Source organism: Astatotilapia calliptera, chromosome 10 (assembly GCF_964374335.1).
Source record: "Astatotilapia calliptera chromosome 10, fAstCal68.1, whole genome shotgun sequence".
Taxonomy (NCBI): Eukaryota; Metazoa; Chordata; class Actinopteri; order Cichliformes; family Cichlidae; genus Astatotilapia; species Astatotilapia calliptera.
Window position 1 is genome coordinate 29,208,657 of NC_137431.1, and position 15,759 is coordinate 29,224,415.

The 15,759-nt window shown below is 40.3% G+C and overlaps 1 protein-coding gene across 2 annotated transcripts in view; it reads right to left on the reverse strand.

The window, feature by feature from the left end:
- The window catches only part of doc2b (double C2-like domains, beta), a 188,821-nt gene that overhangs the window by 74,606 nt on the left and 98,456 nt on the right, over positions 1-15,759 (reverse strand). The window contains exon 3 of one of the 2 annotated variants that reach the window (XM_026183042.2): positions 6,338-6,361. The exons of the other annotated variant lie outside the window; for it this stretch is intronic. Within the exon in view, the coding sequence (XP_026038827.1) occupies positions 6,338-6,361 (24 nt within the window). The remainder of the gene's footprint in view (positions 1-6,337; positions 6,362-15,759) is intronic. 2 annotated transcript variants of the gene reach the window in all.

A 15,759-nucleotide genomic window follows, 5' to 3' on the forward strand; every position in this document is an offset into this window, starting at 1 on the left:
TCAATCATCCAGGAAAGTAAATCTCCAAAAAATTGATTCTGTTCATCTGGACGTAGCGTTTTGTGGGAGAAACGTTTCGTCACTCATCCGAGTGACTTCTTCAGTCTCAGCTGACTGCAGGTTCCCCCAATCTTATAAATGACTAATGCATAATGACTGAAACCAGCCCACTGAAGGGACAATCGGCTGGGAGGTCAGTTCCTTAATCTTTAATTATGCAAATTCTCATGACCATTGATCAACAACCACTGACCAAAACCCACTGATCAGTGGCCATGAGTACCATTCACAGAGAGTTGGGGAATGGCTGCAATCACAGCATTGTAAGATGGCGAAAGATGTACCCTTAGCCCCCTCCTCGATTCAGAGATGGTCTTTCCCTTTTTACGTAAATGGCCTCCTTAACTCCGCGCTCAAACCAGCGTTCCTCCCTGTCCAGGATGTGTACATCCTCATCATTTAAAGAGTGTCCACTGGCCTGTAGGTGTAAATAGACTGCAGAGTCCTGGCCTGACGAGGTAGCTCTTCTGTGTTGTGCCATCTGCTTCGCCAGAGGTTGTTTGGTTTCCCCGATGTATAAATCCTGCCAATCCTCCTGGCACTTAACAGCGTACACTATGTTACTCTGTTTGTGTCGGGGGACCCGATCCTTGATGAGGCCCAATTTTTGGCGCAGCGTGTTTTGGGCTTTAAAAGCCACAGAGACCCGGTGTTTAGAAAAAATGCATCTCAACTGCTCCGATACTCCTGACACATACGGGATCACTACAGGTTTTCGCTTGGGCAGCAGTATGTGCAGTTATATCAGTTTGCTGCATTAACGCAATTGCAGTGTAAATCCAGATTTTTTGTGACAACATGTAAAAGTCCCATTCAGATCACCTGAAATATACCAGAATACTTATTATACAGTGGGGTGTCGCCATACACCTTGTTAGGGAACCTTTTATTTACCCTAAGAAGTAAAAAAACAATAAAGGAGCTTCTTGGATAGCTATTTTTTTCTTTTTCCTTTCACTCATGGTTTCTCAAAAGCAGATTCAAATACTGCCAAAGGCTTTTATTTGTTTTCTGAGAGAGTGCAGTGGTAAAACGATGACTTCCCACACAAATATAAAATAAATATAACCCATGTCTATTGAAATTTGGTTTGATAGCCAAGTCGTGAGCTGCCAGAGGGGTGAACTGAGCTGCTAGGAATTCATTATTTATTTTTAAAGTTTTTAAATGGTACCATTTAATGCATCATAGTATAAATAAGGCTACTGATACAAGAAACATGCATCACATAAATATATAAATATATCAGTATTTCTTTGTTATATACTTTGTTATATAAATTGTTATATGCTACAAAGAGACGTGCATTTAGATAGCAGAGATAATGCTCCATGCAAATGCAAGGAAAAGCTGAGATGTACAGAAAAAATGCTGCCTACAGAAAAAGGCAACACGAAACAACCACAAGTCTCTGCTGTGACTGAGCCGTGATCCCCTCTCCTTCCTTTTTATTTTCTCTTCCTTCAGCCAAAGAGGCCTGAGTGAACTACGCGTGTAAAATAGTCAGCACTGAAGAAAAAAGCTTGATTTGAAATAAAAACACTGTAAAGTTTTTCTTTTATGTATGTGCAAAAAGTAGAAACAGAAACCAGCTTAAAGCTTAACGGCCTCTAAAATTGTAACCTCCCCTGAAACTTCCACTTCACTGCTTTTCATTTTCTATCATTATATGCGTCACTGGATGTTGGAATCTCTTGCTGATATTTAGCCCCACTTTTAAACCGTGTTTCCTGCAAAAACAAGTTATTAAGATGGCACAGCGAAAGCTGATTGGAGAGGCTGACGTGCCATCCTCATCTGCTTCTATTGTTGTCTTCAACACCTGAACCGTCAGTGAGCTCAGGCATGTTTTGTGGGGTTGGACTGGGATAAACAGACAGCTGCATCATGCTGCTGATTGCGCGAGCACGCTGTGAATACTCGGTTGATCATAATTACTGAGGGGTTGGAGAAAAATGACCACTGCGAAAGGCAGATGGGAGTGTATCCACACACCTCCCATCTCACACTCATTCATAACAGCCCTCCTGAACAACAGCCTTAAATGATTTTAAATGAAGTCGAGTTCCTTTGGGTGAGATCATTAGAATCTGTGTTCAGAAGAAGTCGTGCTTGGCATTTGTGAAAAACATCTGAATGAAAAGAAAAGAGTGTGGACTTTAAATAAGATGTGTGTACATAGCTGCACCTTCCTGTCGTGTTCAGGTCAAAACCGACCGATTTACAACTTTAAAAACTCATAAATATTGTGTTTTACATCCAATTGCCTCGAGACCTTATGACATCCTCAACACTACACACTTGAACATATAAAAGTGGTGAGCACCTCTTTTGTTAAATTTTGAGTGTTTTAATCAACTTTGTTACATCTGTGGTGTTCCCAGTCAAAAGTGACCGCCATAGAAAATGAATGGGAATCCACCCCCACCCACCGTCTGCCATCTATAATCCAGTTTTGAGATCCCTTCCCAGACGCCTTAACGCCCACTCAGGAAATCACATGATATGGTGGGGCTAGGTTGCACGAGCTCACCCGAAACCTTGGCTGGTTGTGACCTACACCCGTTTTCACACCTTGGCTCATGTGATTAGGTAGAGGATCATTAAGGGGTCCTTTTGTCCCTCTTGGGGGAAACTTCCACAGGGTTTAAATCTGGGACTCTCCACCATTTGACCTTAGAACTGAAGAAGCTTCTCGGATGAGAGGTGAAACGTCTTCAAGCAACTTAGAGAAGTCCAGACGCTTTTCTTTCCAAGCTCCTTAGACTTTAGATCTACTGTAAATTTACACCAACGAGTCTGAGTTACTTTTATATTCAAACAGCAACATACATGCCTGGCAAATGATGTCAGCACAGAAGTGCAATTCTAGCAAAATATAAGAGCTAATACAAGACTTCTGCACAGTACTGTATGTGTTAAATTTGAGCGCAAACACTAGCTAGAGATGTAATCATTTCACTTTCTTTAGCTTTAGCGTTTTTGTTATTACATGACAGTGAAACCAAAACTTAGTGCCAAACTACCTAAACAAAAAGAAAGCATTAAAACTTGAGTCTTATTTGTGTTGTCTTGGTGTGAAAGGTTATTGCTGATGTGTGGGAAGATATAAATAAGTCGAAGAAGTCAAAAATAAAAAACAGTTGGAGAATCATTGTGAGTTTAATGCAGGTTTTTTTTGTCTTTGCAGACATCACTGACATTTTAAGCACATTCGCTAAAACTGATTTTGATAAGACTGGTAAATAGCTAATAAAATAACAATCCCCTGTCACTGATGTTGTGATCCAACAAGTCAGTTTCATCTTTTTTGTATGACGCCTAAGAACTAAGAACATACGCCTATTTTGAGTGTGTGTTCTCCAAGCTGTATGTCCCACATGGCTGCTTGTTTTTCTGCAGTGCTATCAGCCTCTTCATCACTGGGGCATATGTCTTCATTACCATATCTGACTGGCCCGCTAACACGCAGGTGGAGGAAGCATCAATCACCAGGAGCAGCAGATAACAGAATGGATGGGAGAGAAGCATTGATTGAATCCTTGGGGGGCTAAACCAAAGTCATGTTAAAGAAGGGGGTTAATGCTTCAAGGGCCACTTGAGGTCAACGGAGGCGCCAACGGTAGCCAACGGTGACAATCGAGCGGCTTACAGAGGAGAATGGCAGAGGCATGTTACAAGGTCACCCATGCCAGTCATGTCCTTGATAACACATCATTGATTTTAGGAGAAAAAATAAAGCAGTTCATGTGTGATTTTTGCCTCAAACAGTATTATTAAGGACCGTGCAGATGACTTTGACTTTTGTCCACTTCAGTAGCTGAAGCGACGTCAATCATTGACTGCTGTATGTGAATCAGATTGACCAGTTGTTACCATCACTGAGCAAACATTACTTTCTCTTCATGTTGCAAGGTGTCTCAAAGTGTGGTAGTGTACACATTTTCCTGGCATACGAAACATCCCTGGTTTGATCCTGGGAAGACACACAAATCCCTTGTGATCCTTGTGATTAAGGGAGCAGCTGAAAGTAGTTTCTTCATTTGAAAGTAAAGTACTTGAGGTCACCCTCTATCTGTCTAATGTGCAACAACCATTTGTGCCATGGAATATGGGCTAAGGTGACTTGAAAGTGCTTTGCAAACTGACTGCACTGAAAATATTCTGAATATTTAACTATAAAACACCAATGTGTTGTATCCATAGATTTGGTAATGCTGGCTGAAAACATGTGGCCTTACTGCAGTTACACTAAGATCTATGGGACTGTAACCTCCATGTGGCAAGGGAAAAAAAAAATCTGTGGTTGCCGAGTAACTGCATTTAAATTTTTTCTCATTCGGCAACTGATTGCAGGCAGTCGAGGTGACCCACTAGTCCATCAGAGAATGAGCGTGCAACATCCTCAGCCTCTGGGTGACGCCTTTTGATCACAAGGTGACTGCACACTTTGGCTGTTGGGAGTCAACCTGCCTCCAAACCATCGGCCTGACTTGTACAGACTACACTCAGACACACTGGCGAAGGATTGCAGTCCGTCTGCGCTGTCTGCAGAACATACAGCACTCAACTTCACTGGTTTTCAACTGGTTGTACTCTGGTAACATTCCTATATAAAATTAAGCTTGTCTAGCTCCTGTGTCATTAAGCAGTTTAATCTGATTCCTGCAGCATCTGTTTCACTATTTGTGGAGGATTTTCTAGATTTCAATTTTAAATCTACAAGTTTCTGGCCGGACTCTCCGGAATTTCCGAGTATGCAGTTGTTAACAGAGTTGCAATTGTTGACAGTTTATCAGTTAACTGCCACATTATTACAAACAGATTGCATATAATTGCCAACTTGATCCTATTCAATCACAAACTGATAGCAGACTCTGTCTTATTACCATTTTATTTCCGTCTTGATGCACTAAAGTTACTTTGAAGACAACAAGTGGTCACAGCCACTGTTTTCCTGAGTGTGAAGCATCATTGTTTGTTTGTTTTTTATTTTAAAAAGTGAATATAAATATAAATAATCGTTAGATCACAACCAATCCAATGCATTTCAAATAAATCTAACTTCCCTTTTGGGTTGCAACCAGGTTGCGCATTTTTCCTATGCACAATCTGATTGTAGAGATTATTACAGATGTGCAAAGCCAGCTACTTAATTGACTATTACTTATAAGCTTTTTAAGAAAAGTAGTAGAACTTCAGTTGAGAAAAGGTAGATTAAAAAAAACTAACTCAGATACAATTATGTGAATAACACTGATTCTGTCAGGGATCCTGGGTCTGAGCGACCCAGGATCCCTGAGCAGTTATGGACTGGTTATATTATATGTATTTTTGGTGTTGCTGCCCCTCTTCTCCATGTTTGTAGATATGAGTGTGTGTGTGGGTGCAGGTGTGTCTGAACTCTTGTTTACAGGCGCCTTCAGGCCTGGTGGGTGTGGCCCTGCTAGAGGACTGGCCACACCCGAAGCCACACACCTGCTGCTGATCAGGGCTTGTCGGGGGAGCTACTTAGGAGAGTCTTGGCGCTCCCACCGACGCAGGATCATTACGTTAGACTCCCAAGTCCGTGTGTGTGTTTAGGAAGTGCAGATCGTGTGTGTGCCCGTGGGGGTCAGTGTTTAACGGCTGCCTCTATTTTGTTCCTACAGGAGGAACGTGGAGAGGAAGGGCAGCATGCACAGGGTGTACAGAGTCACGACAGCGGGGATCACGAACACGGACGCCACTGGAAGACACACGCGGGAGCCTTGGGGAGCACGGGGATTAATTGTGCATCTATATTTACCACACTTTAAATAAACGCACTGTCTACACACAGAGCTCCGCGCCTGGGTCCTCCTTTCCCACATCTCCACAGTCTGCCAGCCAGACCGTGACAGATTCATGATATGTAACAGCATCCTGCATTTAAAGATGGAATTTACTTTCAGTCAGTAAACTGGTTGACCTTTGACTATAGTGTAGTCATTCACCACATTGGTTTACATGCTTCTGTCTTTGTTTTCTAGGCGTTCACCTTTAACTAGTTGACTTGATTCTTTAAGCACCAGTGTGCATCTACAGAAGAACAGGCCAAATACAGACAAAGCATTCAACATTCACTCAGGATTAGATTTGTTGTTCCAAAGAAACGGAATCAGAGGGAGCTCAGAGGATGTGAGCCAGGGTTGGTGATTGTTTCAGTCGGGGATCACTGGGATTGGACGCAGGAGGGATAAAGTAGGCATTGATTAGCAGGGACTGGTTGGGATCTGGGCTCATTTCATTGGCTTACCTTTTTGTATCTGGGGACAGGAAGCTGTTTTGTTCCAGAAAACATAAAGCACCAAGACACAGAGTCGATGACAGCATGCAAAAGAGTAAGGTGGAGAAGAAAAAAAAGAAAACATTGATCATATGAAAGTTATAGGTGACAAAAAAACAAAAACGTGCAAACAACAGAGGAGAAAAACAAAAACAAAGCAGTCTGCAGTGTTTCAGAAAGATTTTTTGGTTTACACAGCTCAGAGCGCTGCTGAAATGCCAAATGTGGAAACAGTCTGAGTGGAAAATAAATGATTAAAGCAATAGTGGCTTTGAATGGCCTGTTGATACAGTGAATATAATTGAAAATCCATTAATTTATTTGTTTATATTTGGCTATGTTAATTGGATTTGAGACAATAGTTAGTGACAGTTTGAGACAAGTCTGAGTTACGCAAACAGCTCTGTGTTGTTGTGCTGCTGGAGACTTTAACACAACAGCTCACACAGTATCCAGATCATAGTAGAGGAAAATAGGATTTCAACACATGCAACATGAAAACACGTCCATATGGTGAGAGGGACACCTTCAGTGGCACTCATGGCTGTTTCTCACAGTCAGGAGTTAAAGTGGGCTGGAACTATTTAAGACTATGTTATTAATAAGTAAATAAGTCTGAGCGGTTGATTCATGCTCTGTAATTTAAGTGAGTTTATTTTTCAGCTCATTTCTTTTCTGGCGTGGCTCTTTTGTGAGCGGGTCACTCATTTCATAACCCCTCATTAATGCCGCTGTTGTGACAAGGTCTGTTTGATCGTTTGCTAACCTAACCAGCAAGACTTTTGTGCCTCAACAAAAAAACCAAGGAAGGATTTCACAACACCCTGGATGAAAATGTGCTGCACTTTCTATCTGCTACCGCTGGACATGCCTTCCAGTCAATACTATGGGCACACTCAACCCATAATCCTCCTAAAAGACATGCATTCTCACATTTTGATTCTCATCCCTGTCATGCATTCATATGTGCAGGTCGATGAAGTGGGATCACTAAAACAAGAGATTAGGATATCTTTGTTTTGCTAGCTACTGACACAGAGCTATATTCCTAGTTAGAGAGAACACGTTCAATATGAACAGGTGATCGCTTCATTGTCAGACATGACAAAAAGAAAGTTTGTTTAGTTACTAATTTGTTAATTTAGTTTAGTTAAGTCAAAGTTAAAAGATCACCCTGAAAAGGTATCTTGTTAATTCATGTTGTTAAATGTACTTGACATTAAAGAATGTGTTAGTTAAAAGCTGTGTGAGAATCCTGGACACTGCAATTAGTGCAGGCTGCAGAACCAAGCTGCTTACAGTATTTTGGTGACTCTTGTAGTAATAACATGGCACTTTGATGGGGTAGGACATATTCACTGTTTGTTTAAGAGTAGCAGTTACCAGCTTGAATTCAAACTTGCATTGAAAAGCATGGCATGAAATAGGAGTATGATTAATCTGATAACAATCTTAATATTGCTCCACAGAGAACAAATAAATCTATCCAAGCTCACAGTAAGTAAAAGTTGCTTCTTTGTTTGCTTGTTTGTTTCTTTGGCCAGAGCTGGGATCTGGTTAGCTAAGGTATGTATGGACACCTACCCTGGGTATTCCTAAGCTGTTTACCACAGGACATTTTTAAGCTTAAAAGGAGCAGAAATGTAAAAGCAACATATTATGCTCTAACTTGTGTTTTGACTCTGGGTATCTTTGTACGATGAGCCCTCGTTCCTGTATAAAGACACCATATCAAATCTGCATATCCACCAGCTGCATTGAACAGTCTTTTCTTTTGAGGTTTTGCAGATTCTGTGTCCACTAACTAGGTTTCATTGACTTGTCAGCATGATGACAATATTGGATCAGTCGGTGAACCCTTGGCAGCCACCTGTAGCTCTGCAAAATGTGTACTCCCCAACCAGTTGGCAAAACCCTCTTTGTGATGGGTTTGACATATTGCATATTGCTACGGCAGCAGTGTGAATGGATGTGATGGACTTGTCTACAAACACGGTCCAGCTACTCTGTTAGCTGTTGTGAAATGTGAAAGGTGCCACACACACCGAAAATAGAGGAGGTTCAGTTTCAAAGTAAAAGCTGCACCTTTTAAACATGTTAACATGTTCACTGGAGCGCTGAGGCACAGCTTTTACTTTGAAAGTTAACATTTTCAATTCTGGTTTGCACTTTTTCAAGTTGCAATGTCGCTCATAGTTAGTATGTATTTGCAGACAATCAATAAGCATTAGTCTCTCCCTTCAGAGGCAGATTGTAGTTTACTTTTTAAATATTAGTGCATATTTCATGATTTTGATTATGGATGCATTGAGTAAGGATATAATTCTGAACATCAAGAAGGCATGCTGCAACCTCCTGTTTTCAGTCATTACGTTAAGCTAAGGTATTTATCTCCTGGCTCCTAATTTATACTTAACAGAAAGAAGACTGATATTAATCTTTGGGGGGTTATTCTAAGTTATTCTAAGGATGATGACGCACAAACAATAAATGACCTTAAAAGCCTTCATTGACAAATAACATTTATAATTTATCATTTAGCTAGCAGACACTTGCGGTCTAAGGCTTTACAGCACCAGATATGAATAACAATTGATTTTGCTGCAGCCATGATATAGCAGCTTCTTACTCCATCCTTTCTGAATAGTCTTGTGGGAATGTCTGCCGGACACTTTATCAATATTTACAGCTGAAATATGACAAGTTGAAAAGTACGAAATGAATAATTTCTCTAATGTTTCTGATGTTCCTCCGTTTACTGTGATGTGGGGAATAAAAATGAAGACAAGTTGTTTCATAAACCCTTATTATGTAAAAGCTGTGACATGAAAACAGTTGCAATTATTGATAATGAATTTTTGAAAAAGACCAAAAATATCTCTAAGAAACCAAGTGTGTGTGTGCTCTCACATGAGTGTGTGTACTAGGAAATAAAAGGAGTCTCTGCAGCAGAAAGAAGAGACTGGAAGATTATGTGGAGTGTTAATGTAGGTTTTAGTGTAGGTCGTGGTAAATTAGCAGGTCTGGGTTTTGCAACTGCATTGTAAGACAATGTGAGGCTCACTGATAAGTGCAAAAAACTCCAGAAAAATCACCAACTGTGTTTCTTCCTCACAGTGATGTGAAAATGATTCAGCAGCTTGTAAAACCACCTTGAGCAGCAGTAACCCGAAGTCATCATTTTCTTTATGACTTTATCAGTTTCTCACATTGTTGCTGAATGACTGGAAGGTACCCAGGCTGCAAATCAAGCCCTCCACCACTGCGCTGTGTTTTCACCAAAAATGCCACTGTCCACATTTAGCTGACATGTGGAGTCTTTATAAGGAGATTGGAGGGGTTGTGTTGGCGTAATTTGCAGCTAGCATGCCATGGTGCACATCCCATTTGGACCTTTAAAACACACTGCACACACAGCGGTAACCCTGATCACTGACAAGTGATGACCTAGGAGTGACCGATCAGTTTCCCTGAGAGTGATTGGCCACTCAGTGCATCACGGCACACTCCAGAAAGGACACCTTGTTTGCAACTGAACCATGCGAGTGTCATGTCTGAGTGGAGTAGGCAGGAATGGTGGACCCAAAGTGCAGACTCACAGAGGCAAAAAGGTGAACTCAAATGCAGCTTTATTGCTGGATAGCAAAAAAACAAACAACTGGCTAAACTGAGAATACAGACAACTAAACAGGCAGGCTGATGGAACACACAGTATGGGATGAGGGAGATCACAACATACACAGCAAATTCAAAAGTGTTAAATGTTTTGGTGTTAGTAGTCTTCTTGCAAAAGTAGAGTTAATTTTACTCTAAGCAGAGTCACATTCTTTTAATGTAACTCTGAGGTGTAAAATGATAGTAGTTAAAACCGAGTGTTAAAAATGAGTGTTTCTATGTCAAATCTGGAGGTGTTACAATGAAAACATTAACTCTTGACCTCTTAACTCTGAACTCCTACAGGGGCTATGACACCAACAGAGTAAATTCACAGACTCCGCCCCCAGCACCATAGGCTCCAATCGAAGCTGAAGTGAAGCCGTTTCAGAACATTTTGCTCTACATATTTGAGTTGTTTGCCATGCTTGGTAAGTCATTTTTTCAAAGATTGTTTCAATTATTATTATTATTAGCAAAACTGAAGAACTAGAAATCACAGAGCAAAGAGCTAGAGCAAGAAATACAAAACTAAATAATAGACACACTAAGTCACCGTCTGTAGACAAACAGGTTTGTTCCCTAACACCGAGTGCCTTTGACATAGTGGTTTAAATTGGCATCCCAATAATGAGAACAGGCTACATCTGTCCAGTTAATTATTCTCTATTTTTACTCCTTTTTATTGTAATTTTAGCGTATTTACATTTTAAAATGGTTCACAGAAACACCAGGATAACATTATGTGTAAGCTGAGATAATAGTTGTATCTCTAAAAAAGAAACAAAACACATAAATTTGTATTGCACAGGAGGAGGTCGGCTTAGACCTGGGAAAACAGTTGGGGAAACCCCGACTGACGATGCTTTCAGTATTTATTTATTCTCCACCACTGTTTCGAAACACACTTCAGTAACAAATTCCTTAATTTCCTAGATTTTTGTGGGGTTTTTTTTGCAAGTGCAGGATTTGAAACAGGATTTAAATCTACGCTTTGACTACACTTCCTTGCTGAGTGAATTGGAGTGTTGTGAAATTTGTGATCCTCTGACTTTTCATCTAACTATGGATTTTGTACGATGATGCGCTCAGACTCACTGTGTGTCTTTCTCATGCCTGGGAAAAGATGATCTCAAAAGATGATCCAAACACACACACACACACACACACACACACACACACACACACACACACACACACACACACACACACACACACACACACATCCAAATACAGGCTAACTAAAAGAGTGGGCCCCAACACTGAAATTCAATCATACAAGAGATATGCCATCATTCCCCACTTTAATGTGTTAAAGTTGTCCACCTGATGCTCTGATTCCAAGGCGGCCGCTGTGTCTCCCTCCCTTTCATCTAGCCTGTTCGACCCTGCTCTGTGCAGGCTGAGACTTGTCTCTCCACTCTTCCTACACACTTTACCTCTTTTCCCTTTATCTCTGACTTTTGGCTAACTGACTGTTTTCTAGTGTGAGAGAAACTGACTAGATGTAGATTGCTGACAAAGTAAACCATTCTCTGCAAATATTAAAGGGGGAATATACTACTGTTTCAAAACAAGAAAAATGAGGAAGTCTTACAGAAGTGCAAGCATGACTAGCGGTTCTTTAATATACAACAAAAGCAGGAGAAATATATTTTCTTTAAACCCTCTGTGCTTTCTAAACAATATGCATTTGCAATAACTTGCAATACCGCTCTGAGTGACTCGAGAAATATGATGTACCGTGAAAATAACACTGATGGCAAAGATTTGATAAAGCAGTACAGCAACCCAGAGATGAAGCCAGCAGTGAAGAAAGCAAACAGCCCCTTTTGGCTATAGTAACCTTTCCATGAAAGCAGGTTTTCAAGAACTCTGGAAATCCAGTTCCTGCAGGAACCTACACATGCACTTTGCTTGGTTAAAAGGATGGGGACAAAATATTGCACTGAAGTTTGATTTGGTATGTGCAACATTCTTTCAGATGGCAAATTGGATGCTGCTATCTATATGAAGTCGAGAAGAATCTGCAGCAAATCTGAGGACAATCTGACCGGCATTTCCTACCATGTGCCAAATCTTCGGACAGATGGATAGACAAGCTGATAGACCGCCTGGTATGACGTGCTACTACAAGGACAAAAAGGAACAAAGGCGTTGATTCATTTTTAAACTCTGAACATGTGTGGCTCGTGTTGTGCTTTGCCCATGGGCCTGCAGATCATTCTAGCAGGCAACGAGGTGCAAGAACCTTTTAGATCTGAAAGAAATAACCCAGATCAACTGTGACTGTTACCTGCTAAGATAATAAATTGGAAGAGTCAGGTGTGAGTGGAAGCACTAAGAAGCAGTGATTGTGGATTCCAGCAGCCGTCCGGCCTGCTGTGTCTGAAGTCGGGGAGATCAAAAGCTGAAACAGCACTCAGTTTTCAGGTGCGAATCAGAATCAGAATCAGAATACTTTATTGATCCCTGGGGGAAATTATTTTTTGTTACAGTGCTCCACTTTAAACCAACATTAAGACAAGACAGACAATACGCTAACTAAGAATAGTACAATATATACATATATATACATACATACATACATAAGTCACTTATAAATAAATAGTTGGAAAAGAAACATGTGTAGCTGTAGCAGCAAACAGTGTGTTAAGTGGATGCGTTGTACAGGGAGATGGCCACAGGCAGGAATGATTTCCTGTGTCGTTCAGTGGTGCTTTTCGGTAATCTCAGTCTCTCACTGAACGTGCTCCTGTGACTGACCAGCATGTCATGGAGAGGGTGGGAGGTGTTATCCAACATTGTCTTTATCTTGGACAGCATCCGCCTCTCCGACACCACCTTGAGGGAGTCCAGCTCCATCCCCACAACATTGCTGGCCTTACGGATCAGATTAGATTGTTTCTCATATTCAGCGAAGTATAATCAAAAAGTATAATCATCTCTTCTAAAAAAATAAAGGCTATGAGAGACTTTTGAACAAACAAGCAATTCGTTTTTACAAGTATTGTAAGGACATAAAAGTTGAGGGGCCAGCTAAGGGGGCAGGGCTATATAGGAGGTGGGCAGTTGCCCCCCCCCCCCCCTTGCCCCCCTGTAGAGCCACCCCTGATTTGATTACACAACTAATGCATTGTCACATACTTTTATTTAGCTTCTGTGCTTTTCCAGTACACAAAATAATGTTGTAAAATGTGATATGTTATAGAATAATTAAAGTTTCAGTTCAATTCAGTTTTATAGTGCCAATCTACAATAGCAGTTGCCTTAAGGTGGTTTATATAGTAAAGTAAAGACCTTACAAAAATATAGAGAAACAGAGAAAACCCCAACAATCATATGACCCCTATGGGCAAGCACTTTAGCAAGAGTGGGAAGGAAACACTCATGAAACTGTGAAAGACAAATTATTTGTCTATTATTATGTTATAATATTATAAGTGCTCTCTTACACGAGGGCAGTAAGAACTTAAAAAGATGTTTAAAATGGCACTTTTATAACATTACCGCATCTTATTTTAGGCAAAGTAGATGTACTAAAATGTTAATATAAATAAAAACGCCTGTTCTGAATTCTAAGTGTAACATTACCCAGTCTGCCTCTGCTGGAACTAGTCAAACAATAGTGGTCAGATGTAGTCAGCATTAGAGAAAACACGATACCAAAAACTTAGTAGTAGGTACCCATATGAGTAGACGATTCTTAATAATATGTTTATCTCAAGTATTTAAACAAAAACTGCTTTATCAGAAAGTTATATTAAATTACTGACATCTTCATGGGTCATTTATTTAAAATGTTAGAATTATATTTTGTTGATAGGACACAGTGATTTTATTAGTCAGAGTTAAAGCGGCGCTATCTCGGCAGCTGAACTAACTGCCATCTTCCATATGTAGTTTCTACAGCACCATTTGTAGTTTTTTTTCATGGGCTTGCAGGCTTCCTTCTGTTTTTGTTCAGCATGTAAGGACCAGAACATTTGTAGGTGTATATTGGCCCCTTCAGTTCTGGTAGAATAGCTGCTTCAGTACTTATACTGCCTATGATGGTATGGTACCACAGAAAAACAATTCTTGTTGTGTTTTCAGAATATCGAATGGAACTGTGAGTATCAGTTCTGGTGACATCCTGTAGTCAGTGTTGTAGTATGATATATTTTAACCCAAATCAGTCTGTTTTACCAGAACTTACCATTCAACTGGATGCTTAAATGTAACCAAGCAGTGTCTGAAAATGAAAGTAGTAATAAAAACATCTCGACATCTGAAAACAGATTTGTTCTGTATACATCCTCACTACAGGAGGTAGAGTTTCAAATATGGATGGAAACAGTCACATATTTTGGGTGGGCACTGACATTCTACCTCTTCTACTGTTTAGGCTGTCGACGTGTTGGTATGAACTTCTTCTGAGGAGGAAATTTACAATCTCAAATACCAAAGTAAGACACAAAAATTGCACATTTCCTTTGTGGCTTTAAAAGTAGTGACCTTACTGAGCTTTATCAGTATCAACTAGCTGTAAAACAAAGAGCATCTCTATTGATGGCCAAGGTCTCGGAGATGAAAACTGAGTCATTCTGTGCCATTTGCTAAAGTCTCACCAGGGGTGATGGAAATGAAACACTCCAAAGAAAGAGATTTAGAGAACTTATTTGTCAGTACTTGAGTCATCATGATGCCACACATTCTGACTGCTTCAGCCAACAACCATGTAGAGGAAGAACTCCCAGCTCTGAGCTATTTTTGTCTTTCTGGCCATCTACATGTATGCACTCTCTTATAATGCATTAAAGCCCAAGGAGGCTAAATTAATTTATTTCTCTCAAGTGAGATAATGGATGTGTTCTGATGCACTTGGCTTAGTAAGCTTCCTGGGATGCTGGTTCTGCTGAGGGAAGGAAAGGAGAGAAGTTAACGATGTAAGACCTAAAACTTAATAGCTTCTTTCACAAATGTTAAAGCCTGATCCTGTGATGTTGTAGCCCACCACTGCACTGATAATGTACAGTAATGGTGAACTCCCGTCAGATCAGGCGATAACCTTTTTAGTGAATCTCCCACGAGTCACGTTTTTTAATTACCTGTGCATCTGCAAGCTGCTTTGCAACCCATCACAACCCCAGTTCCTTCATTTTGTGTTGTGTACTCGCTGATTCGTGTACTGGCTGTTGTCACTGACACGTGCTAGTGTAGCATTTAGCTTGCTTCAGTACGCTTCTCATGCTGTTTACACACATATCTTCCCCTGTTTCCTCAAACTCAAGTATATTGCTTCCACCTTGTACCACGTTGGACTTCTCATGAGCCATATAAGGAATCCACTATGTATTGTTTTTACCTCAAAAACAGGATTTGCAGCACTTACAATGCAAAACTTCTTGAGGATGGGACAAAAGGTTAAGTTATTGTGTTGTCACATTATAAAAAACATGAAAAATGAGCAAAACATTTTAATAAAGCCTACTAACACCCCTGATAAATATACAGTTATGGAATGGCTATCATATACTTACATAAACCTTAATGAGGAACTGATCAATATAACATTACACAATCCAGTCCCATAAAATAATTATTTCCCCGCCCTTTAGCTCCTGGCTGTTGACATTTATGTCTGCAAAAATGACCCAAAATAAATCTTCAACAGTTCCACAACTCAAAGGCCAAACTGGTGTATGAATATATTTTCTACAACGGCTGTGTCTTATTCGAGAGACTATGGTCGTCAC